At 37.3% G+C, this 26,408-nt stretch overlaps 1 protein-coding gene across 3 annotated transcripts in view; it reads right to left on the minus strand.

Moving 5' to 3' along the window:
• The window catches only part of WAPL (WAPL cohesin release factor), a 157,835-nt gene that overhangs the window by 11,061 nt on the left and 120,366 nt on the right, over positions 1–26,408 (minus strand). For 2 of the 3 annotated variants that reach the window (XM_068398106.1, XM_068398108.1), the window contains 7 exons: positions 17,584–17,679; positions 14,247–14,399; positions 13,861–13,997; positions 11,757–11,868; positions 6,302–6,529; positions 1,253–1,364; positions 175–272 (listed from right to left, as the gene is read on the minus strand). In XM_068398106.1, the coding sequence (XP_068254207.1) occupies positions 175–272; positions 1,253–1,364; positions 6,302–6,529; positions 11,757–11,868; positions 13,861–13,997; positions 14,247–14,399; positions 17,584–17,679 (936 nt within the window). The remainder of the gene's footprint in view (positions 1–174; positions 273–1,252; positions 1,365–6,301; positions 6,530–11,756; positions 11,869–13,860; positions 13,998–14,246; positions 14,400–17,583; positions 17,680–26,408) is intronic. The other variant, XM_068398107.1, reaches the window with a different exon arrangement.

Raw genomic sequence — 26,408 nt, forward strand, 5'->3', positions numbered from 1 at the left:
TCAAACAAACATTCCAGCAACACTGATAAACATCAGAAAGTTAGTATCTTCTATAAAAAAATAATCAACATTATAGTGTTATTATGTAACAATATATTGAAAGAATGTAACACTGAAAAGGTCTGGTTGAGGAACAGCAGTTTTCAGAAATGCAATGCATCTGCTCATACTCACACTTTCTAAGACCCGTAAACATCTCTCTGCACCCCATAACGAAGCAACCAGTTTCTCTTCATTTTCGTCACTGCTTAGGTGATCCACACATTCTTTAACTAAACGACAAAAAGAAGTTGTTTTCCACTATCAGTAAGAAGTCTTCAAAAGCCAAGTGTACAAACTAACTAGCTACTCAGAGTTGTTATCAACCTTGCTATCAACACTTTGCAAAACTATTATACTAGGAAACAATCACAAAGACACGATCAGCATTACAAGATTTTTTCATTTCTCTAAGTAAATTAAAAAAACCCACCCTCACCATTTTGGCTTTACAAGTGTGTGACTGTTGCCACAAGTTACCTATCTGTATATTTTATCTTCCACTGACAATGAAGAGATTGTACAGCACATGACTATGTTCCTTATCTGTCATGTAATGTCTTGTAAAGAGAAAAAAGATACAGCATGCACACTTTCCCCACACTTCAGAAGTCTGAAACCATGTGCAAGTTGAACACTTCCACCTCTTCAATCCTTCCTTTGTCCACCTCTCTGCTTTATTCAGCTCAAGAATTCATTTTAGAAATGTCCCTTTTCCTATCTGCGAGATGCTGATCCAAAAAACCTAAACAAGGCAGATTTTTTTAAAAAAATAAGGAAACAAAATGCCCACCATTTCTTCTTGAAGGGCTGACTTCCTCTGGGTTATTTAGTTAAAAAAATATCAGGCCTGAAAATAATTCTAGAAGACCATAAAGGAGATTTTACTATGGAATAAGTGTGCTGTATTTGTGCGCCATACAGATACGTAATGCAGTAATCTGTATTCTAAGCTTAAGCCATTTTTGATCTCACACATTATATGCAACATTATATACATTCTGTTTAACCTTAAAACTACTTTCAATCCCACATGCAACAGATTAAAGTCACTAATATTTCCCAGTGACTTGATATTGTGTACTTTATTTTTAACACTGCTGAGAAAAATACATAATGTTTCTATTTTTAACCAAATGAACATGAAGAAAAGCAAGCATCTCAGTAAGATTCACTAGTCTTTCACACTGTCAAAGCAGCATCTCCAATATACCTTTATCTACAATATGATCAAGACCACCTAGAAGTCGCAGTTCTTCTTTAAACCAGTCCCCAGCTCGTTTGGAGGTGAGAGACAGTAATGTCTCCATTGCCAAATGCCCAGTCTGAAAGAGTTAGGTTCCAGAATTAGTGAACTCATCATACACAGCTGTAGCCAATACATCAAATCATACAAATACACGTCATATAAAAACCATAAAAACAAAGTTACAGGCTCTGAGTAGAACCACCACCAGAGGGAGCAAGAACAGACTAAAAAATATGCGTATCTTAAAAAAATGACTTGGTACTGATAAAAAGGTACTTTGCATTTTCCACTTTTTCTTGATTCTATTAATAGCTTAGAAAACCTAAGCAGCCTCCTTTCGCCTCTGTTATCAAAAGAAAGAAGTGGAGGACAGAAATGGACAAATCAGCCAGGCAGGAAAAAAAAACAAGAAAAGCCACAGTGAACATTGCCTCTCCGTCTCCCATATACATTGGCTCTGCTGCTTGTAGAATACATTTGATTCTAACGTAGGTCTTTTGTCTTTTTAATTTTAAACTCATAGAAGACAACAACTAAACCACGGTATTTTACTTACTATATTTACTGGTTTAGTTTTTTAGAAAAAGAGAAATACATATCAAAATTCAACAACAGCAAAGATAAGTTTACTACCTGCAAATGGAAGCTAAAAAGATTTTAGATTATTATCTTAGTCAATCCCCTGCAATATTTTTAACCAAAACTAACAGCATTTATAAAGTCAAGGCTACAGCTTGTTTTTTCCAAAGGTCTCTTATAAAAGGCAAATGTTAATAATAAAAGATACACATACATACAAATTTACACATACACAAAAGTGACCAGTATAGACTTCTGTTAACACCTGGAAAATGCACAGGCAAATCTGGACTACTATAAACTCAATTTCATATATGGTACATAAATACAACAATGAAAGGTCAGAGAAAAAGCTGTAAGGTCTCATTAAAGCCAGCTGAATTTAACCACTCTCAAATTGTCTTCCCTCCCTGATACATTTGATTTGTAATGCTTCAAGGGGGGCTGTGCTTATTCTGAACTGTGCAGTATGTCCCAGGATACCAGTTCAAACCTCCACACCTCCTGGGAATAACAGTACTCCCCAGCCTTGAGTAAACACCCCACTGTCTTGGATATGAGCCCCCCCCAACAGCTTCAGCTGCTTTCCTTGTTTTCAAAATACTAATTTCCAAGGAGGAAAAGAAAGTTGAAGATCAGTCTTGATAGAGTTACCACCCAAAGTTCGACATCTCAGTTTCTTAGGAGCCACCTCTGCAGCACACTGTCGCTGATGAGCACATAGTAACAGCATTTCTCTGATGTAAATGGAGGTGTCCTTGGGTCATGACAGTGTTGTGGGGGACAAGAGAACCCAAGCAGCAGCAAATCTACAATAGGTCAATCCTCCCGAGTCAGCAGCTCTCAATTCCCCATCACAGAGGAAACAAAGACAAAGCTGCAATTGCTCCTGCAACTGTTTCACCACCCAGGAAACTGCAAACTACCTGTAATTGTCAACAGCCACTCATCCAGTCTTCCCACAGGAGGGAAACAAAGCACACTCGGTTACAGACTGTTCTCATCTCATCACTGGGAGATACAAGATCCAAAACCTCACACTTCTAAAAACTCCAAGTTACAAACATAATGCTAAAGGAGATGAGGATATTTTAAGCAATGGATGGAGAACCTCCCTTCTGAAGCCAACCAAATGAGAAAGCGTTTTGAGGGAGGAGGGGAGAGAACCTGAAGACAGCAGTTTGACAGATCCCTAGAAGGCTCTCTGAAGCCTTCCCATCCTCTTCAGATGATTCCTTTCACTTTTATAGAATGAGCTTAAAAATATTGTAACGTGGGTATCTGAAGTCATGCATAACCTAAACCAGATTGATAGAAGCTGATTAAAGACTCTCCTTAAGAGATTTTAAGGGCTACAAACAAATTAGATAACTTCCTAAATACCTTCACCATGAAAGCTCAAAGGCCACACAATATTTAAAACATGGTGCTTAGTTTTCCACCAAAGGGCAATAAGACTTCAAAAAACTCCCAGAGAATATAACTTGGTATTATACTACTAGGCATAAGAACAGAACTTTCAAATCTTTTTTTAATAAAATGAATCAAACCTTGTAATCATTTTGCTTTTCAGAAAAGTAATCCGTTCTATCCAATTTTTATGTCAATTACTATGAAATTTTAACACCAAAGGTTCAAAACATGGTTCCCTTAAGCTTTCAGCCTTATGCTGAGAGGGGAAAAAACAGAATAACCTTTCACCAACTGAAAAGAGAAGTCACTTCTGAACGTTTTTGTTACGATGCAACAGAGAGGAGCTAGCTGCACGCACCAGCTACCGAGGGCTATGCTAACTGACAGGCAAGTGCCATTTGCTAACACGGAGGCTAAGTTCTTAAGGTTTTATCTCTTCCTAAGCCAACAAAAAAACCTGGAACAAATTCAACCCACAGAGAACTCCTTTTCAATTTCTGGGCTTACATTTTTAATGTTCATAGCAGTCTAGAAAACAAAACTCTTTGAATACCTGAGTACTCAAAAATTAGCCCAATCTAACTTCCAGATAGTCACACAAACAACACTGTGTGTGGAAACAGATAGGCAATATTGATCATCTTCATTTGATCTGTGCAAGATTCAAAACAACAAAGGTGTAACCAGTTAGGCACAAACCGGAGTTATCAAAACACCTGCTGCAATCCTCCTGTTTCTCAGTAGACATGTCCGAGTCTGAAAAAACACAGATCTTTTCTTTAGCCTCAGAAGAGTTGCATTTTTGTTAGCATTTTCTGCCTGTCATCTGGTACAAAGCAGAGATTACTTATTATATCTCATGACAGAGATCTACATCTATGTGAAAGTAACTTTATCTTCTACATATGAAATTCGTTATTGTCTCAACTTGCCATTGCTACTATCATAAACTGGAAGAGAGCCTAATCATCTCATTTGGCTTGCATGTATGCTCTAAACACTATATAGTCTCTGCTTCTAGATGGTGCAGCTGGGAGGGAACCATTTCCATCTGTGAGGTACTACAGTTTTCAACACATTTACAACAACAGCTCAACATAATTTTAAGAAATAGACATGCCTCAGGAAAAAAAAAAACAAACAGCTGAAACTGATGGCCTGTGATAATATTACTCTCTACTCAGGGACAACTTCCTTGCAAGACTGCGTCCCTTTTAATATATCCTCTCCCTTTAAAACCCATGCCTAAAAAAACCCACAAGAACAGAATGACAGTTCATAAAAAACCATCAGGCTCGCTCAGATTATGAATACGAGAAAAGCTCAAATCAGAGACAGTGGTCTGTGTGGCTGGATGCTCTAGCAATGAGGAACCTGTATCGGCTGTTCCATGCTTAATAAAGGGAGCTGTCTTACATTTTATAGTGCAAAAGATATCCTGGCACTGGCAGACTGTGAGCTACGTGAGCTGCCTTTGGTGCCAAAACAGCACTGAAATAAGACACTGGTTATACCAGTTCCTAGCTGATCACTACATAGAGAACAAACTTCATTCTGCATTGGTATCTTCAGATTCACATGGTATCATGTGAATTCACAGAGTAAGCTGAAAGCGGAGAAAGTAATCTCAAATTCATTCTTCCTTTGCAGATTTCAAAGGCCAGAAAATTAATACGAGCCCCCTACCTGCATGTTTCATAGGTTTGTAGGAAACAAGCCTAAAACTAAAACTCTGAAACAATTCTCCTTTGTCATCACAGACTGATTACCAAGGTTAGAATTATGTCATCAATATTATCTTCCTCCCCCAAATTTCATCTCTTTCTACTGCTACGTAATACTGACTTTTCATACCAATTCAGCGATCTGTTCCATAGCTAGAGGTTTGGGAAATAAATCAAACCAACCTAAAACCTTCCTAAACAGACAAAAAAGTCACTGTAACTACAAAAGAAAATGCCAGCTCAACAAGGCATATCATCTTTTAATCTAACCTAAGATGGAATACAACCTTAACTGCACATTACTGGCAGGAGTTGAAACATTACTTGCAGAGATAAAGCTCTAAAAATCTCGCTTCATAGACAGTAAATTAGAAGCTTTTCCTGTCAGGTGTAAGTATTACATGAAAAAATGTCAAAAACCTTATAAGAATCTTTAAAACATTAAAAGAATCTATTACAATATGTTAAAAAATTAAGATCATACTAACATCTATTACAGTGAAATATGGTGAAAGCAAAAACACATTACTAATTTTTGCCATCTATGACCACTCATCTAGTCAATCTGTCATCAATTCTTTAAATACACTCTTTTAAAAAGACTTGCAACTTACCCTTTATTTTTCAAGCTAGCTTGATGCTAGCATCAAGCCATGGCCAAACATTTTTAAACAAAACCAGTTCACTCTGTTGCAGCTGAAGACAAACATTCATAAAAAACAAGTATGCTTGAGAAAGGAAGGAAAAAAATTCATCCACATTTATAGTAATCAACAGATCTGCCACCACACTTTGGGCAGAGAGAAATCAGTTTCTGTAGGACAGATTTTTTTATTTTTTTTTTTAACGTAGTGCAGGGAGAACCTCCACCGCATTCTCAATCTAACACACACAATACTCTTACTCCCATGTGAGAACCCCTGTTGTTTGTGAATGTATATATAAAATGTAGGCAAAGAAACAGAGTCAAATAATCTAAACATGGTCTTTAAGCACATGGTTATTTAAAGTGTAACTTGTTTTTAATTGCTACCTTTGACTAGCTACCCTTACGAGCGAACGGTGAATCAGACAGCTGAAGAACACAGTAACTTTATCCTACTAACAGCCTTTTAGAAAGGAAATTTCAAATTTAAAGAAGAAAATACTTGCAGTGCAGTCATACATACATAGAAGGTACATAAAATGTCATGACTCCTTAGCTGGGAGATATGAGACTAGGGATGATGCTTACAAGTTCCACTTTATTAAGCATTCCACTACTGCCACGGCTTTCAAACAAAAGCATGATACGCACCGTGATGTTTTCGAGATCAAGATGTTTGTTGTGAACAGTTTCACACAGTCTCCGAATTTTTTCCTTAATTTTATTCATGTCTTTTTCATTCAGCAGCTTGGCAGAGGAAGCATCTTGTTCCAATTCCAAGAGCCGTATCATCAGATCTAGACTAGCTCTGTCTAAATCCATGTTCAAACGATCTCTGCTCAGGATGTACATTAGAGCTGCTGTACAAAGGGACAAATTCTTGGGTTGGGAGAGGAAAGAAACAAGAGTTAGTTTTTAGTAGTCATCTTAGGCAGACCTTTTACATTTCTTAATAGACAAGCTGTAGATTTACAAAACAAAAAGCCTGACAAGTCCCAATCTACACTTGCATAAATACTTACTGTTGTACCTAGATCCCTTCTAGCAACTTACTAATGCATTCTCCTAACCAATACAACTGAGACAGAAATCACTTAATACATTTACAAAACCCTAGTAGAAAAGCAGGGTTTTCCACTTTTAAGGGACTCAGTGCTGCAGACAGAATAAGAAACCGTAACTCCAGTAACACAGTATTATAGAAGAGACAGATGGCAGGGGAACAAAGTGAAAAAGCACAGGGTACATGGCAAGGTAGGTGAACATTCTGGTTTGATGGGATAAGCTGGTGACAGCACCAGAAAATACAGAGATCATGGGGACAGTGTTTGCATGAGAGGTGGGGAGAAGAGCGCCTGGTGACATACATTCAGATTCTGCCAAGCAGGTCTGTCAATCAACAGTTTACCCAAACCTTTCCAGCATAAATACATTTAATTTCCAGGGGAATTCTGCTTTTTGGAAGTAGCCGAGTACAAACCAGCTTCCCACTTGCCCCGTCCCCATCAGTCCTTAACAACTAAATGTTATTATCTTGACCATGCCTATCTTACACAGAATTGGTGTATAGGGACCTGTTACTCGCTAAATGATACTTAATCCTTCTTCAAGAAGGAATTAAATTTCATGTTCATGAGGATCCAGAAAAGCAAAAGCAGAAGGTGACTGTCAGGACAGGACAAATGACACAATCTTCACAATCAGTGAAGAGATCAGAGCAAAGTTATCTGTCCCTACTGCTGGCAAGTACAGCATTTGCACCAAGAGGTGAGCAGGTGAGCTCCAAGTTACAGTAAAGATGAGAAATGTTTGTGGAGGATTGAGTTGTGCTGGGCACAATACTTTCAGAAACCTTTGATGATACCTGGAGTAAAAAAGAGCTGGGGGGATGTGGGGTATGTGTGTGTCTTATTGAGTTCAATGCTCAAGAGTCAACATGCTGCATGTACCTATTCCAATTTTTTCTGTATAAAGTAAAGTATATGGAGACAAACTAATTCTGGGATGTGAATGTTGTACAGCTCAACAGGAAAGCGCAGAATTTTTGTGTCATAGCAGATTAACATCTTGTTTATAGAGGTCAGCCAACCACCAAAGCAATCATTAGCTGCTTCTGTTTATTTTAGAAGTAATAATCATACCTGGTCATACTAAGCAGTATCAGCATTTCCAAAACAGGATTAGGCAGCTGACAGTCTATCAAAAGCTATGTTAAAACTCCTTCCTGTCTGAGTCAAGGAAACCCTCAGGTAAATAAAGACTTTAAACTAACTACCAAAGATGCATTTGGAACACTGAAAGAAGGAAGCAAGAGTTTCCAAATCTACATCTCCTTTTATGAATACAACCTTGAGACACAGGGTTGGTTAAAAAAAACCCAAAAACCAAACACTCTTAGGTGTGAATATCACTACTCCAGCCTGGTCAGATGTAAGGGAGAAAGCAATCTATACAGCTTGTCTACACAGACAGGCTATACACTGTTTTCCCTTAATTTCTATTAACTTTCTCCAATAAAACTTGCAATTTTATAATTTTAATTATAGAAATTGTTTACTCTGGATTTACTTGCAAATGGTTTAAATGTAAGAAATTTGAGGTTCCTGGAAGACGACTCTGTTCCTTCAGCAGGGCAGTTATTAAAACAGAAGACAGGAGCACATGCATTCCAGAGAAACCAGAGGTTACTCTGCTAACCGTTGTTCAGCCAATGTGGGACCTAATAAAGCAACATCCAGGAAGAACTATTTTCTAGTGACCAGAATTATCCAGGTGAGCTTCCTGGTTAAAAAAAAAATGCTTAAGCCCCCGAAGGAGTTTCTATCACCTAGAAACTATGCAGCAGTCAACAGAGGGAAACTGCTGAATTTATAAACTGAGCTACCAATATTTAGGCAGTTCAAAAAGTCAGAGACTGTTCTTATATCACTAGTCAGAAATGCTCTACAGATACTACAAAGCCTGGTAAGGGCAATCACACTCATTTTGTACCAAGCCCTTGCCTGTCCCAGGCTCCCTTCCTTGCAATCTAACCGACTTCCTATCATGCAGAGAGTAATAGTTCTCCCTCCGCATAAGCTCTACCAACACTTCCCTTCAGACCTTCCACCCAGGTTTTAAGATACTTAAATGCAATCAGAAGGGACGCAAGCAGGGGACTAAGACGTTATACAGAAGGTTTCAGGCTGCAAGAAGGACTGCCAGAAAAGCAAACAGGAGTGGAGCAGGTATGTGTAACAAGAACTAGATTCCTGCCACAGCTTATATACACAAGGCAATCAGGCCAATAAGCCTCCAAATACTGACGTGCAACACGAAAATAGTGACATTGCAAAAGTAAGGACCTCAAATGTGAATGGTGCTTATAATGTGGGACAAACCTGCTTCAGCTACGTGCCAGTGATACGGGTTTTCTAAAATTCATTTTCCTTTGTCCCTAAGGCAAACTGGTTTCATCTTGAATATAACTCTACATTTTGCTCTGATCTTCTGTACGTGTTACAGTTAGCTTTCAGACAACGTGGTTATCTCATGCCTACCATACAGAGTTCTGAGTTGAGAATGAGGCAAAAATTGTCAAACTCATTTTTGATCAATATCCTAAAAAGCCAAACAAAACAACCAAAGAGCCCAATCAAACTCTGAAAATCCCAGCCTTATGGATTGCAGTAGTGAAACTGGGTTTTTAGGTGTGTTTTTTTCTTCTCCTGTTCTACTCCTCGAGATGCTTAAAACACATTCTGTTGGCAAGCAAATGTGGAGAGGAGAAAAAAGTAAAATAAATAGAATTTACTCTAGACAGAATTTTTAAGGCCTGTTCTACAGAATTCAGGAAAACATCCTAGCTGAACATATACTCCAGAAACGGCAGACCATTTACACCCACTCTCATCCTCGTCTTCCCTTGCTTGTTCTATTTATACTCCAGCTTGTGGGAACAGATGGTTATTTTCTAGGGTTCAGCACTACATTTAATGCACTTTTTTTTTTAATTATTCACATGCTGAAGACATTACAAAACCACATTTCTGTGTTTAACTGCTGACAGCCATAATGAAAATATAGTTTTTATCTTAAAAATTAATAATATTCCAAAACCTTTAGAGCATAGCTGAGGAGACAAAAGTCAGTTAAAAACTGAAACTGCAGCTCAAAGACAAAGCTACATGAAAAATTTGGTGGAACAAGTAATTTTCATTTAAATATTTTGGGGCATAGCTCAGTACGATAACTGGTTATTTTGTTTTCCCTGCTGGTTAAAAAAATACCTCTGCAACTGCTATTTTATATTCTTATGGAAATGTAAGAGTCCTCTACTTTCTCAGTCTATTCCATGGTATCAGTACAATGAATGCAGTATACACTTATATTTGTTTCCATTAGCAACATCATTGTGGCAGTTTCCCCATCTCCAAAATACTTTAAAGAAAATATTAATGAAATAATTGTATTTTTTTTCCTCAGTCCTTATTCATCTTAAATGGATTTGAGCCATGCAAGCAAAACCTAGTGTGATTTATTATTCTTGAGTTACTTTGCACTGAGATTTAGTGGAGAAATTTCTATTCATTTTGAACAAGTTAAAATTTTAGTGAAATAACTAGTGAATGAAAGGGTAGTATATAAAGTCAGCAAGCTTATACAGAGAAGTCATTGCTGAAGCATATATTGTCAGTAGTTAGAGCATATATTTTAGCATTTATTAATAGTTTGATAAATCAGTACTCTTATAATACTGTATAACCTGTACCAAGGATGCACTGTAACTATATTAAAACATTAACTACCTTTTTTTCCTGACAAAAGGGTGCTTTTCATCAAATATACTGAAAATAGTGAATATAATCAATGCTTTTTGTTACTGCAGACTAATAATAGCATGCAATTTCCCTTTTGAGCTGTATGTGCTAGTTCTTTTGAAAATGAAGGAATAATGGTAACTGTTAAAAGACAGCCAAAACCACACCGAGCAAGCCTGTATGCTTTCCAAGGAAACGTAGCTGTCCTCTGCCGATCTCCTGCATCTCCATGGCGGCAACTGTCCTAGCGTGACTATACTTTATTTATTTCTAGTATCACTTGGCACTATTTTGACAGCTCACAAAATAATGAATGCATTGAACCTGGTTCCTGTGTTTTACAGTTAGCCATTGCTAATTTCTGAGGGAGATGGAAAATAAGCTATTATTCTAAATGAGTTACTTAAAGCTCGACAAATTTGCCCCCGGCCCGGAAGATGTCAAATACAATCTCTTAAATGTCTATTTCTCTGGGTGCAAAGTTTCCTTCTGCATTGTATATTGTTCTTCTAGAGCTATTAAATAAAAGTGATAAACCTGACTGGATATACATTATCTACTATCCACTTCAAGTAACATTTCCTATGTTCAGCTCTTGTAACAATACCTCAAGGGATGCCCCACAGAGGCATGGTTTCCAACCACTGGAAAAACAGTATTACCCCTAAGAAGTATTTTCTATTATAGCTGAATTAAACTTGTAAATTGGTAAGAAGAAAAACCCAGACTGCTTCAGTTTTTAACTCTCAGGTCATGTTACCATAAGTAGTTAAAATTTACCTTTCCTAGATTTATCATACTCAAGGCATCCTACAACTGCAATTACAGCACTGCTCAAGGAGACAAGCACAGGACATGAAAAATGCCCCACAACAGCTACAGAAAAAAGGTGATAATTCACATACAAGCAAGTCTGGAGATGAGCCCTTGGAGCCATCTTTAAATATAAGGAGAAAGGATTCCTTTCAAATGTATTTTGTTTGAAGGAAATTATAAATACAACAATAAAACTATTTTTAAAAGCTTAAGATATTAAATAGCAATCCAAAGCACAGTATTTTTGAAAAGCTTAAATGATTTTTTTTCAAGAATTTCCAAATCCAGAAGCACATAAATACTGGAAGGGGAATTTGTCATTGGAAAGCAGCTGCTCTCATTTTTCATTTCACTACAGATTTCTAAAATGGAGCCACTGATCCCAGATGCACACTACACTGGATGCTTGGCCGTGAATTACGCATACATAAAATTCATACAAAGTGTACAGGTATCATCAAACTTTAATGAAATACACCATGTATCCATACCTGATGGTGCTGGGAATCATCCAGTGTTTTGAAAACCATGGCTACCATCCCATGTGCTCTCAGATGCATTCGGAAGCTGGGCATGGCGCACTTTGTCGCCAAGCTGATTACACTAGAGAAAATTAATTCCGGATTAGAACAACTGAAATGAACACATCTACAAAAATGGCAGATAAACGAGTCTACAAAACGTGACTGACCATATACCCGAGACCCTGACAAACTCTGTCGGGATCTTTCTTTAAAATTTGCACAAGGCAACTTTGTAATTGGTGAAAAGAACAGCACTTTATTCAACAGTTGCTTACCAGCACCAAACTATGTCTGCTTTATTTTAAGGTTGGCTAAAAACAGGATTTGAAAGGGTACTCTGCACTTGCTTCTTTCAAACAAAAGTTGAAATAATTTCAAAGAGTTAAATTGAAAGTAAAATGTTCATGGATTAATCACGAAGCTCTGATTTAGAGGTACAGGAGAGCCTACTATGGATGAAGGCATTATCAGAAATTATAAATGTGAGCTTCCATCACTATCTAACCGTTACCTAATTGACTGATTAGTCCTTGCTTGTGCCTGACAATACTTCTACAAAAAAACCAAAACCAAACATTTTTAATATTTATTGCTGCATTTGTGGTTGATGGAAACACTACAGATTTCAGGAAAAATTTGACAAATACATTAGTCTAATCAGTGATCAGCATAACAGTTCTATTTTAAAAATGGAAGTCTTCCCCTAGTTTTATTAGCAAGCTGTCTGCCATTTCTAGCACAGCCCAACATACAGACCATTAAAAATGTATTGGTTTGAAATGTGGGAGTGATTCTGCAATCAAGTCTTCCACGACTACTGAGGAATCTTATAAAAGATTCACACGGTATGGTGTTTAAAGTACAAGTGGTCTTTCTGTCTCTAATCACAACAGCACCAGTTAGAGCTTACCTACCAGTTTCTGATTCTTTTACGTCTATTTCTATCCTTACACATTGATTTCCTTTGGAAAAATACTTTCCTTTTAATTTGTTAACTGAAAGAAAAAATTTTTATGGTGTTTATACAAGTTACGTTCCATGATATAAATTTGGAAAGCAAAAAAGTCAGTTTAAGATCTTAGGAAGCTCGCCATATGAGCAAATTAAGCGCACTCAACATGAAAAACGCTCCTAAACTGTCATTATGGTATTAATTTATTCTTATTATAATGTACATACAAACTGGATAATAGATTTCTTGTGTTTATACCCCAGCAACAACATTCATTGCTAGTTTTTGAGGAACATGAAGAATAAATTTTAAAATTAGCTCTCTTAAAAGCATATAAAGCTTTTTCTTATCCAGAGTCAATTCTTAAGAAAAGTGTCCTCATCACCTGCCTCTGTGGATTCAAGTTTTTCCCTCTCTAGCATTTTAGTTTTGCTAAACAGAGAGGGAAATTTAAAAGTATTAAAAAAAAAAGATTATTACATGGCTACAGAACATCATTCTAATTACTTTTATGTCCAGGGAGTGGAAACCAATATTAAGTCATAAGCTTTTTCAAAGCAAGACTAACATTTTTGATACTAACATCGCAATAATGTGTAACTAATATTAGAGTGCAATGAGTAGTTCAAGACAACTTAGGGAAGCTTCCAATTAATATTGAGGCCACAATACTTCCAGTGGATGCTAGCTATGTTATTTCTCAACAGAAGATAAAGAACAGGTGGTTGGAGTTAAACAGTATCTCACTATTACATTAGTTCTAGATTATAGCCAGCAAACTTTCCAGTCTTAGGGATTTTATTTTAGAATTGACTTTCGCATTAAAAAACCAGAACAGACATTGCACATAAGATTGCACTAAACAAAGAAAAGTTATCAGAAAATATTTTTTTAATAAGGAAAACAAGTGTGTTGAAGATGTCTCTTACTGTTCAATTTTCTATTTCATCTTCCTAGTCATACTACTCTTGATTATTCACAATATATCATCTTGATGATTATTTTCAAATTTTATTCTTTCTAGCAGAAGTACCAGGTAATTACTCAAACATTTTAAAGCACGGTCACTTCATTGATGAATACTTATTTAATTCAATGTTTGATATTAAGATATCTTACCTAAGGCAACGTGTGTTTAGGGGCTGATTGCTCTTCAATCCACTTAGCAAGTACTCAATATCATCTGTGAACTCTTGATTTTCACCAAATTCCACTACATCATTGAAGTGCTTTACATGCTGAACAACAGTGTATAACTGGAAGAGACAAATATTTTGACCTAGGTAAGTTGCTCTTGGGACTGATTATAACCTTAACAAGTACAGTTTAAGATCTATTCAGTTTTGAGCGCAAGGAAACATTAAGAAGTTAATGAAGGCCATTCAACTATTTAGATAAAAATATTATCCTTAATAGGAAAGCCAAATTTCATTTTGACACTGTTCCTTTCAGTATTTAGGATTACCAATAATTCTTTATCTTAAAAATTTGTTAAGAATACTTACTTCTTTGTCTTCTTTCCTACATTTCAATGCAGTTACTATCTCTTGATAGGGCTGAGTAGGTATTGTCACAGTTTTTATCACTTTGGGAGGTGGTGCAGGAGCCTTAAAAACTCCATCATCTTTATGAATTGCCTCCTTTGAAGATAGCCTTACCTATTAATAAGAAAGTGCTAAAATGGGCAGTTGTTTTGAGCATGTAAACATACACTAAATACATCAGGAAACAGTACAGGTGTGCAATTGTCAAACTCACATTTTGGGACTATTTAGTCCTTGCCTTACACTACCAAGATGTACCTAAGCTGTGTGATAATTACCTACTCTTAAAAAAAAATAAGTAAATTAAGATGTCAGAAATAATATGCATCTTTAAATACAAAAACCAGTTCTAAGTAGTCAGGAAAGCTCCAGTAGAATTCTGAAATTAAAAAAAGAAAGGGGAAAAAAGAAGTCCTTTACACTGGTTCCTTAAGCTTTAGGGTAAGTACACCAACCAAGTTCAACATTTAAAAACAATTATTTGTTGATACTTTAAGTATCTTACCCTCTTACACTGGAGCTTTCAAGATTGACTGAGGTGGTTGCCATACTGAACCATCATTAAGTACAGTGGTCTGGATATGAGCAGAGCATTGAGAAATCACTGTATCGACATAGCCTGAACTGAAAAACTCCATGCCTACTGCTCTCATCTCTTAACTACTGGAGGCTACTGCATTGCTGTACTCAGGGTGTAGCTATCAGAAAACCAACCTCTCCAACCCAATACTCCAAACTGTATTTTGTCTGTAGGTAGAAGACTACCAATATAAATTTTGTAGCACCATAAAAAACTGCCACACAGAGAAATAAGAGAGGCATGGTACATATCTCAAACAGGTAGAGTATGCTCTTGTAAATTCATGGTATTCTCCATACACTGGCCTTATTCATATTTGTGTTGTTAATATTTTAGGAACAACATATTATAGCACGAAATACAGCAAAACCTATTCTGAACTTACAACAGGTAGCAGAGAACTTGATGTTAGGTCTACAATAACTACCGACAAGTTTCCAGCTGTCTCAGGCAAGTATTAGAGGTTTCTCCTTAACCTACTCTTCTGTATTAGTTTGAGGCTACAAGCTTTAGTGTCAGCTTATCTTCAGGTTACTTCTTTGGCACAAATTCAGATGTGAAGACAAACTACAGAAAACAAGGCATAAAGGAAAGACCTCCAAATTCCAAATTCTAAATGTACAAGTGCCAATGCCTGTGGTCATTTACTCACCCTCGATCTCTAAGTAACATGGTGTACTTAGTTTCCTCACACAGAAAAAATTAGAATTTTTTTAAAGTGTGACAAAAAAAAAAAAAAAGAAAAAAAAGAACATACAGGCATAGAGGATGCACTAACTGTTACTCACTGCAGGTGGTATTTTGAGAGAAAGCCTTCTTGGGCATTGTGCATTGTACATTGACAGTCAAAATTAAAATGTAAGCCAAAACAACCTCCTATATTAACAGAGTATTCTTTACATGCTGTCACTGTGCAGCACTTCAGTATTTGCTCACTTAGTCTCCAGTGGCAAAATGCTAATATACCACCCTGAAAAGCTGGTTTAGAGCACATACTGAAGGACTCTGATCTTATCAGTCTGTGAGCATAGGAGATCCACTGAAGTTATCTCACACAAGTCTTGGTTAATGGCTTCCCTTTCAAGGCAAATTCCAAGAGAGCTTGGAGCAGCCATAAGAAAGAGTATTTGCCATAAGCAGTTTGCATGCTATGGGTTTCTCACCATAAGTGTAAGACAAATTTATCCATATCTTCAGATAACAGATTTCTACAGAAATTAAAGAGGCAGGATCACCTGTGCAGTGATTACCACTGAACGTGTAGATCAAGGCTCATTTATCTTGTAACTCTTAAATCTTAATCATACACACGTAAATCAAGGTTAAAAAAAGTGATTGAAGTAACTTCAGATGTACATCATAATATGAGGAGCAGATACACTCAAATTACCCTAACTGGTTTGTTCAGCCAAACCTCTGCTATATTTCTCAAGTAATATTTTGATGGTTCCAGTTACAAAGTGGAAGTTTGGCAGAAGACAAAATGGCTTGTCTGAATATGAATGATCCAGACATTTTCCTAGCCTGAAAAGGATATATTCAAAATCTGTCTGAGAAGACTCAGACAAAATCTGCCTTTAAGTTAGCTATCAGAGTACCTCACAAGAATCAGTATCAACACAAAGATTCAGTAAGCAACAAAAGCTTCAGTGAAAATGCACATAATTTAAATTGAGAAAGGGGTTTAGGAGAAACCCAGGTCTGAAATTTCTGCTTTCTCCTCAAACACTAGTGGTAATGATTATTTTAACATGAGTCATCTGCATTTTCCAGGCAGTGCAGTTAACATCGACGGAAGGCTGTTCAGAATACTGTGAGGATGCAACCAAAACCAACCATAAATCAGAGAGGAGCTGGTATCAGAACAGCACACACACAGGTGGAATTACAAAAAAAACAAAACTGAAACTGGTGACAACAACAAAAGCTGATGATTATCACTGCAAAAATATCTACTTTCTGATTTTCTGTTCTCAAACAAGTACTGTAAGCAAGGCACCAGATGAAATTAAGTTTACCGACAATGTACAGTGCTCTGTTAGCATAATCAGTAACAACTTTTACACATATGTAAGTCTAAGACCCTAGATTCTCAGGGACTCAAAAGTTAAAAAACAATTACCTTAAGCCTCAGGACAATCACTGATTTTTGAACAAACAAGTTACTATAAGAATTGTTTTCACCTTTTGTCTACTTTTTGTAGACATGCTTATATCTGATATGTTCATATTAGCAGTTCTGGCTGTATACAGAAAATTTGCTTTCTCTCATAGTGTGTAAAGACTCAAGTCAGCAATTCACAATACTTTACTCCATTAGAACGGAAAAATAAATGAAATCTCTAAGTTTTTCCTTTTTGACCTGCAACTTGCTGATTTCTATGGGTATTAGCAAGTTAATCCTAGGGGTTCTCAGAGAAGACGAAATGGAGTCCATTGTTAGAAAGTTTAAATTCAGCAGATTAGGGAACATAACTTGATTGAAGTATATTTTTTTTTTTGTATCTGTATATTGAAATCATATGGAAGATCCTGTTCTAGAGTATTTTCACTGACAATGTCTTTCCTATCAAATATCAAATGGGTCTCATTACAAAGTGGATTTCATTCTGAATTACTGTGACATTACCAGATATCAAGAACTTGTGTTTCAAAAAAATTCAGTGAATCGTAAAAGGCCATTTACTAAACTTGAGAAAAAACAAACAGTCTACTTACTGGGACACTAGGAGTTTTCAAAACTGGTGGTGCTGGCAGAGCCTCTGATTCTGGCTGGTTCCAGTGTCTAGCATTATATACAGCTTTTGTGGGAGACTAAAAGATAAAAACAAAAGTTATTTGTTAAGCAAATCTACCAATAATCACTATACACTTCAAAAAATTCTGTAGCAATAATATAGCCAAACAAGTAAAATGAGCTTCATTTTTCCCTCTTCTGTCTTCCCAGCAACACAACTTCTCAACATCATACATATCAGAAAACCTGGAAGACTTTGAAGCATCTGATGGTTTTAAAGACATACAGACCCATTCAAATGGCAAAAGACATGATGTGTACGTATTTCAAGAATTTTTCAGTTTTTCTACTTTTTAAATTTATTCAAAGACAAAAGGTCTGCAACCTTCTGACAGACAAAACCAGACAGCTATGGGGAAAAAAAACATGTTAGCAAACACCATATCAGTAGAAAATACAACTAGTTTAGAATAAAAACGCAGAATTGATATAGACTTCGATGCTTGGAGGAATAGAAAACACTCAAATGAAATGCCTTAAGCCATTTTAATAAATTAAAAAGTCTTTTTTTAATTTCCTGCTCCAAAATGTGTCAAGACAAATCAAAATGCATCAAAATTTACTGCCCTTGAATTTTTGGGAAATACAATTCTTAGAGGAAGCAAAGACAGAATTGTATTTCTAGCATCTGAGTTTACCAATCTAATTGCATAATAATATTCGAGACTAATATACCATTACAATTCCCACAATTTTCCAACATGCCATATACAGTAAACTCTAACTACATACCTCTTCACACACACTTCTATAGCATTTTAAATACGGAAAAAATATATTTAAAAAGTTGGGCATTGAAAATAATTTTCTGTCAAAATATAATGTACCAATTATTTAGAACAGATACTGGCTCAAGTACAGGCCACAGAAGGGCTATGCGTAGCAAACCCAGCAGTACCAGCTATGGATTGAATACCGTTCTATGAAGTATAACAAGGTTTTGGCATGTCAAAAGCTGGAAAGTAGATTTTATAAGTCAAGAGTTTCTGTATTACTGTTAAAACTCTACTGTGCTGCATCCTTCCACTCTTTACAAGAAGAGAACACCCTGACTAACAAAACTTCAAAGAATATTAGTAGAATGAAATCTCAGCTATGAGTTTTCAGAGCCCAAAAGACCTGTCAAGCACTAAATCATTTCAGTTTCCAGACAAGAGAAAAGCCTCTTTCCCTCCTACAGTGAGCTCTGATGTGGTCATAAGAAACTTAACTTAGTCAAATTTTTAAATTATTTTTTTTAAAACAGTGTTCCCATACCATTCAGCAACAAGTATACAATGGCCATCGTCTTAACAGTTTTATCTGTTTTCCAAGGAAGCTCTTTTAAACAACACATTTTCAGGTGATGGATAGACAAAGTCCTTCAGTAGCCACACGTAGCCACCACAGCCACACGTAGGAAAACTCAAATTAGGTTTTTGTTAATTTCCATTTTTAACTTTCCCGTGTAACAGAAGCACTAACTTGCCCAATTTCCTGACAATCTCACCAGTTCTAGTTCATGCTGCTACAGTTGCAAGAGGACATCTCTGTCCACAAATAGGAAGATGGTGTCACATAGATCCTTATTTGAAAAAAGTTAATTGCTGACAAAATGGTAAAAAGGTTAACTCTCTTTCCTCCTGTACATCTCTGAGTAGCAAATTCTTACCCAGAATCTGACTCAGGGCTTGCGATGAAAAAGGAAGGGCAACTTAGTAACAAAGATGCTTTTTTAATCACAAAAGAGAAGACGTTTCACAAATGTCTGTAATGGAAAAAAAACACGGACTATCTTCTAGATGCTCACTTTTTTTCCTTTAATTACTCACAACTGTTTCACAAATTATCTCAGTGCATACTTAAGACTGGGAAGAGAGGGTATACGCTTCTGGGTGCCATATCCTGGTATACAGGATAATTCAAGGAAATAACGCACTCTCTCAAGTAACCAACATGAAAGTACAGCATATTTACTATCAGTTTCAGCTGATGCATAATTCTTCTTAACCTTGCAGGGCAGCTTAACTATTACAATTCTGACAGCAGCGAACTGCATTACAGCTGCCCCAAGTCCTATTAACATAGAATATTCTTTATTAATAGTCCTAAATCTCAGTTATAGTCTCAACTAGTACTCTATCCCTGCTTAAAGGACACAAACATGTTAATATTCATGAATTTCCTGTCTGGGAGCTACATGCTGCCCAGAAGCTTTTCAGGTCTCTGCAACAGCAGTGTTGGGCTCAGCATGCTCAGCATACTCAGCAGGGAGATGCAGCCCACCCCACAGGATCCTACATTGGTGCCTTTCTCTTAGCTCAATGCAGAAACAACAGGGGCCCAGGCTAAGGCAGGCTCTGCTGCTGCTGCAGGACTCCCACGTTTGTGAAGCTCAAGGGAAGAGCATGCCATACTCGCTGCCCCAGTACATATAGCCTCTGCCTGTTCCTTTTTCTTCAGGCCTTGTGCTCCATGACGAACCAAACACAACCCTTGTCAGGTGCAGGGGGAGCAGAGTCACGGCGGTGTTCACGCTCGCCTTACTCAGCGAGGCAGCAGCTGGGACAGGCCCCTCCTGACTGTGCCACAGGAGTGTCTGCAGTCTTGGCTTTTCAAAATTTAGCACCTCTACTGCATATACATGCGTACACCAAAGCAGCATGGATGACAGAGATCAAGTTCAGTGCTTCGATATGGAGTAAGAGAAAAGGATACAAACAGTTGTGCCTGCATAACCAAAAGGTCCACACAGCATTAGTGTGTTTTCTTCAGCAGAGGGCAACAGCTGATGCATAGGGAAGAGTTCAACAGGGCAAACAGATAAAGACCATTCCTTCTTAATACTCAGGGCTCGGCGGCTTCACCAGTCAGAGATGGCATCCTTTTTATTCAACCGTCAAAAATGGGGTTTTCTTCCCTGACTTTCCTTAATCCCTTACTACATCAAAAGCTAGGGCATCCCAAAGTGTTCTGTGACAAGGCACTTTACAGCTTGCTGAGGCACCACCAATGCAATATAGAAGAAAGCCACATTTCATGTAAGATGTCAAGTAACGCCCCCAATAAATGCCCATTCTGAGAAATGAGGACATCTTCATTTAAAAGCTCTCTTGTAACAGAACCTAAACTGTAACTGAAAATGGTAATTACTTAAAACCTCAAATACCTATGGAAGGTTAGTTTTAGCCACTATCCTTTGTAATATCTTCAATTTTTAGCTCAAGTAATTTTGCCTGCGATTCCATGCCTTCCCAGTAATATTTCATTAGACAGCAGACCCCGCTCCCCAGCATCCCTGCCGTCTGGTCCAATATCCTGTCTCATGCTGACTGCACGCAGCTCACCCACCAAACAGACCTGCAAAAATCCAACTGCTTTCCAAAGAAATACGTTCTCATCAGTTCTAACACATTATGTAGAGACTTTGGAGCCTCTCTTACAACTCACACAGACACAGACCTGGCAAATACATCCCTCCTTTATAACCACCTCTTAAAGCAACCCTCACATTTTCCCTTGCAACATAAAACAAAGATGAATTTCCAAAACAATTGCAAATTAACTGCGCCAATACTGATCAATCAGTAAGCACCATGTAGACTTGCTTTAGATGCTGTGTGACAGAACTGAAGCCAGGAAGAGTATCAAAGATCAAATGAACGCTGATGAACAAAGACTTTTCAGAAGGGCTTGATCACCAAAGTAAAGGGGTCGGTTTGTTTATTTTTGTTTGTTTGGGGTTTGGGTTTTTTTGGGTGTTTTGCATTTTTGGGGGTTTTGTTTGTTTTTTGTTTGGTTTTTTTTTAAGGAAACTTGTGATAACAAGCTTCCCTCAAGAAGTAACACTGATATTTAAGCAGCAGCAATTTAAGAAACTGACTTTCTCTTAAAGACAAGACAATTTGCAATTATTCAAATAATGCACTTTTCATTAAGAATTCTTCCTCTCAAGATTAACTTAGAAGAGATGCAAGTGGAAGTACATCATTCCTTCGAATTCTGTGTTCTTAAGGCAAATAAGTTCTGCAATATTAATCAGCTGTAAGAGCTTCTGCTGAATAGCAGAAGTTTCCTTTTTTCGTGTGTATGGAACTGACAGCTGTTTACACAGATAGATGTCTGAGAGAGTGCAAATATTCCAGTGAGAGTATAAAGCGTATTATATTGTGGGACTCAGCATGTGGTTCTGGGGGGGGTGAACTGGGATGCAAAACCAGAACTAATGCCAGGGATTTTACAAAATGCACAGGGCTGTCAGTTTTATAAGATCATCTCCAAGCGACATAAACTATGGGTCATGCTTAACCTCCCATCCCTGAAAGCCTCAATGCTGAAATTTTCAAGAGTTGGCACTCTGCACATACTGATGCGGCACTGCCTGCCATTCATCGATGTAAGAATAGCAGCAAATAAGAGCCAGGGACATGAGTCATGCTGAAAATACTAGCAAAACAAGAAAGACAGCAGCTATTTGCAGGCAAGAACACTTTCCAAGGTAGAAGACAATGGCAAAAGAAAACCCAAAAACATTTTCGACAGATATCCTGATAAATGCATTCTTTATATCTGAAGGGCATTCAGTATGACCGTATGCCAGGTGCTCCTCAAAACTACAAGTTCTGAAAAAACCCAGTAAACCAAAATATGATTATTTATCACTCAGTATTCATAATCATTAACACTACTCTGTCCTGCATGTCTCACTTTGAAAAGGAAAAGGATAACAAGTATGTTATGCAGCTCAGAACTATTCATAACGGACTATTTCTTTTGAAAAGGGAAAGGAATGAACATCCATCCAGAGCAAAGAAAAAGAAACTATGCTTCAAAATAGGAAGACGGAATATCAATTCAGCACAGGCTGAGCCATGGGTATATAACACAAAAGAAATTATTTTGGACTCCAGATAAGATAGCAGTTTCCAATAGCAGTTAAAAAAAAAAACAGAAGCAAAGCAGAACCAAGTAATTTATTCAGTGTTCAGAATGTGAACCGAATCTCTATTATTTCGATCACAGTAGCAGATTAGTGCCAGTAAATCACCTCTGGGTGCCACGGACCACTTAATCGTGAGCTGCCATACCATTTAATACAGCACATAAACCATTATGCATGCACATAGCTAGACAACTACAAGTTGTTAGTTGGACAAAGTTGAAGAGTATCAGCAGCAGATAACACAATGAGCAGGGGGAAAAAAGTCACTGAAGCTTTTCTTGCATCGGACTTCGGAAGAACTGCAAAATGTTTTTTCTTCCTCAAATCTCAACAGAAGGCCTACAGGGCATAACAAGGTGATGGGTCAAACATCCAAGTGAAATACGAAAATTTAACTGGAAGAAACAGGACAGTTTGGTAAATGTGAGATTCATTCTTTAACAGAAATAGCTAATGGTGTTTTGTATGCTCCTTACACTGAGTGTACTCAAAACTGGTCAGCTCAGAAGCAGAAGCCATATGGTTACAGTTACTAATTTGGCCTGAAACATACCTTAAATCTAATTAAAAGGGACAGAGTACAATAGTTTAGATGTATCACTACAATACTGGAAACGTATCACTTCAATTAAGAGAAGAGAAAAACCTGCATCTGTCTGCAAGTAACCGTACTGACACAAACACGTCCTTGTAAAAATTGTTAGATAAAATCCCTGCCCACTTTGTTGACACATAAAGGCAGACACATACACACATCCCCCCACACACCCACTTCTGTTAATCCTAATCTACTGCAAGTGTATCGATCTACTAACAAGAAAGCCTTACAAAATTGCAATAGCAATGAAATTCCAGAGGTCATATGGTTGGGGTGCATGTGCATGCACACCCACACAAGCATTTCCATTTGGATCAGTAGAACATTTTTCAAATAAATCTCCCAAATGTCCTCACTTACGACACGTGTGGTTTGCATCACCGAGTCTCGGAGTACGCTTACCTGATGCCTTTCCGTTGAAAACAAACTTGAAGATGCTCTTCCAGAGAGCACCTACCTCATGCCAGCTTTTACTGGGCATTCCCTAAAGCAGATCAGAATAAAGCTAATTCAAACTAAAAACTTCTACACGTGTATAACGGGGACACTGGGCCCTCAACACCAACTGTTTCACTCAAGATGTGCTCGTGTTGCATTGCACTATTATCTAATGTACATAAAGTCACAGAGCTGAGCGAACCAACCATGCTCATGCAGTACATGGGAGCTCTGAGGACAATTTTGCATATTCATCTGCATATAAATTAAGCTCACACTGGCAAATGAAACAGGTATATTTTAATCTCTTTGAGCGTTTTTCCCGTTATAGAACGTTCTACAAGACTGATGCCTTGTGCAATGTAACGTTTATCCTACGCTGTTATCCTGCATTGCCTAAGTACTAAAATAGCAAGTTAATTACTGGGAACTACGCAACTGATGGCGGTGGGGAGTGGGAAGACAAAGATGTAAGTGAGAAACTGGTTTCAAAAATCTTTTAGTGCATCTTTGCGTTTTGTCTAAAAAGTAAATACCAGTAGGAGCTGGAAGTATAAAACACAGTTTCCACTGTGACATTAAACATTTTCTATTCAACCCATTTCTCTACTTCCTGGAAATCTCAGTGCACACAAGGGGAGAAGGATTTCCATCCTTATTTTTCATTTGTTCCTCTTGCCTCTAAGAGGACTCAGCCTGTTACCTTCACGTTGCACTTTACATCCCCACCTTTCTCAGAACAAAGCTGTCTCAACTGATAACGTATTTCTTGACGCTTCACAGGAGAAGAAATGCACTTCCAATAAAGTTGCTACCACAGTTCTACCTAACAGTTGCATACAGAGGACAGACGAGGAAGCAGTTTTGCCAGGTGGAAGGATCTCAGCTCGGCATCTACCAGAACATACCCTTCTTCACCATGGTTTAATATGAAGGAGTGGGAAAAAAATTTTGAACAGCATCAAGCGATTCTTTTGAAGTTAACAGACCAATTCTTGGCATTTGCTTTCACTCTGAGATGGCTTCAAGGTGTTATGCCCCAACTCAATTCAGTAAAATTACAGGGGCCTACTTCAAATTAGGTGACTAATCTAAAAATCTGCCAGTCCTGATTAGTATCCTGTTTACTAACTTAAAAATTAAGAATTGGTTTTGGTCTATTTACATTAATAATAGAAGAAAAAAAATCCCTCAATGGTAAGCACTAGGAAGCCAGTATGAAATAAATATGCCTACCGAAGAATCCGGTTTTGCAAAGGTTAAGTGAAATAATCGTATCAATATGAAGCTTTGTTTTTTATCAAATCAATTATTTAAGAAATAGATTTATTCTTACCTTTTATCACCTTTTATCTTTTTTTAAAAATTAATTTTCATTCCAGCAATATAAAAGTTGCTTAAAATACACCTGCTGTTTATAATTGGTTAGCACTTAGAACAGCTCATCTCTTGTGCATCACTCCAACAAATAGTTTTTGGACAAAAAAAACAGGAAAAAAACCCCTCAGTTCAGGACTGGGCAGACCATCTGCCAGAAGCACCGACCAGTAAATGAAAGGAATGTACTGCAGAAGCAGCAACATGCTGTCAGATATGACCACCACTGTTTGTCAAACTGCTGATGAAACAGACTGCTGGCTTAGCACTAAAGTGATACAAGCCAGACGTTTCACAGAATATTTTGATCGTCAAAATTCAGCATGACTCCTCAACGGAGTCAAACTAGCATGTGTCACCTAATAATCTTTTCCTATCAAAAAAATGCAATGTCGACATCCTAAATTAGGATGCAAATACTAGCTCAATGGGTGTAGTATCAGCAGTTTACTATCGCTGAAAAAATGCTTTGTTAAAACTGTTCATCCTTTTGGTAGGACATTTTTCCTAAAGGCTATGCAAGATAAAGACAAGCATTTCTTTTTAAAATTAGTTCCGACCCTCTACTCTGATCCTACCATTAAATGTATGGAAAGGGTTATGACTGATACAGCAAAACTTCAGAATTACTCTTTCACTGCTGCTTGGACAAGACTATTTACTTAAAATAAGCTATGGAAAAATAATTAACCAACACCACCTGAGGCTGTGCACTTAAGACAGACTAATCTTCACACACATTAAATCTAAAAAAAAAAAATCTTTAAGAATTGAATTTGGGGAAATACAGATTCATTTGCAGGCAAGCAAAAATAAATGTTACTTGCAGGATTTCTTTGATAAACATCTGCTGTAAAGTATAATACAAGCGAAGTGGAAAACTACAGATCACAGCACAGCCTCGTTTCTTTCCCCTCCCATGCACACGTCATTGACATATTAGCCGTAAGATGACTCAGTCAAACCAAGAGCCATGCATGGTTTCATACTTCTTCAATTTCAAAACACTTTAAAAGATCAGGTACAAGTATTTCATCTTGGACTTCAAGTAAACTTAGACACAGCATTTCTTTCAAGCTGATATTTATAGCTTCCTCCAGTCAGCATGAAGCACCAGTGGAAAAAGCTCACATCAACCTGTAAAGGATCTCATAGGTTATACCCTTAAACTTGCATTACAGCCAATCCTATTAGGAACAACAGGATCACACGTAAGCTTTATTTTCAAGGATTGACAGTTTCTCACAGTGCCTAAAAGTTATAACAGTAATACAGCAACTCAGTAAGAACAACCTACTCATGGAAAAAAACCTGCCTACAGGACAAGAAAGATGCAATTAAATAATGAACTTGGACTAGTTGCAGATGAAACTGAAGTCACAAAGAAGAAAAAAAAAATTTTCTTTTTTTTG

Source organism: Nyctibius grandis, chromosome 4, assembly GCF_013368605.1.
Source record: "Nyctibius grandis isolate bNycGra1 chromosome 4, bNycGra1.pri, whole genome shotgun sequence".
Lineage (NCBI taxonomy): Eukaryota > Metazoa > Chordata > Aves > Nyctibiiformes > Nyctibiidae > Nyctibius > Nyctibius grandis.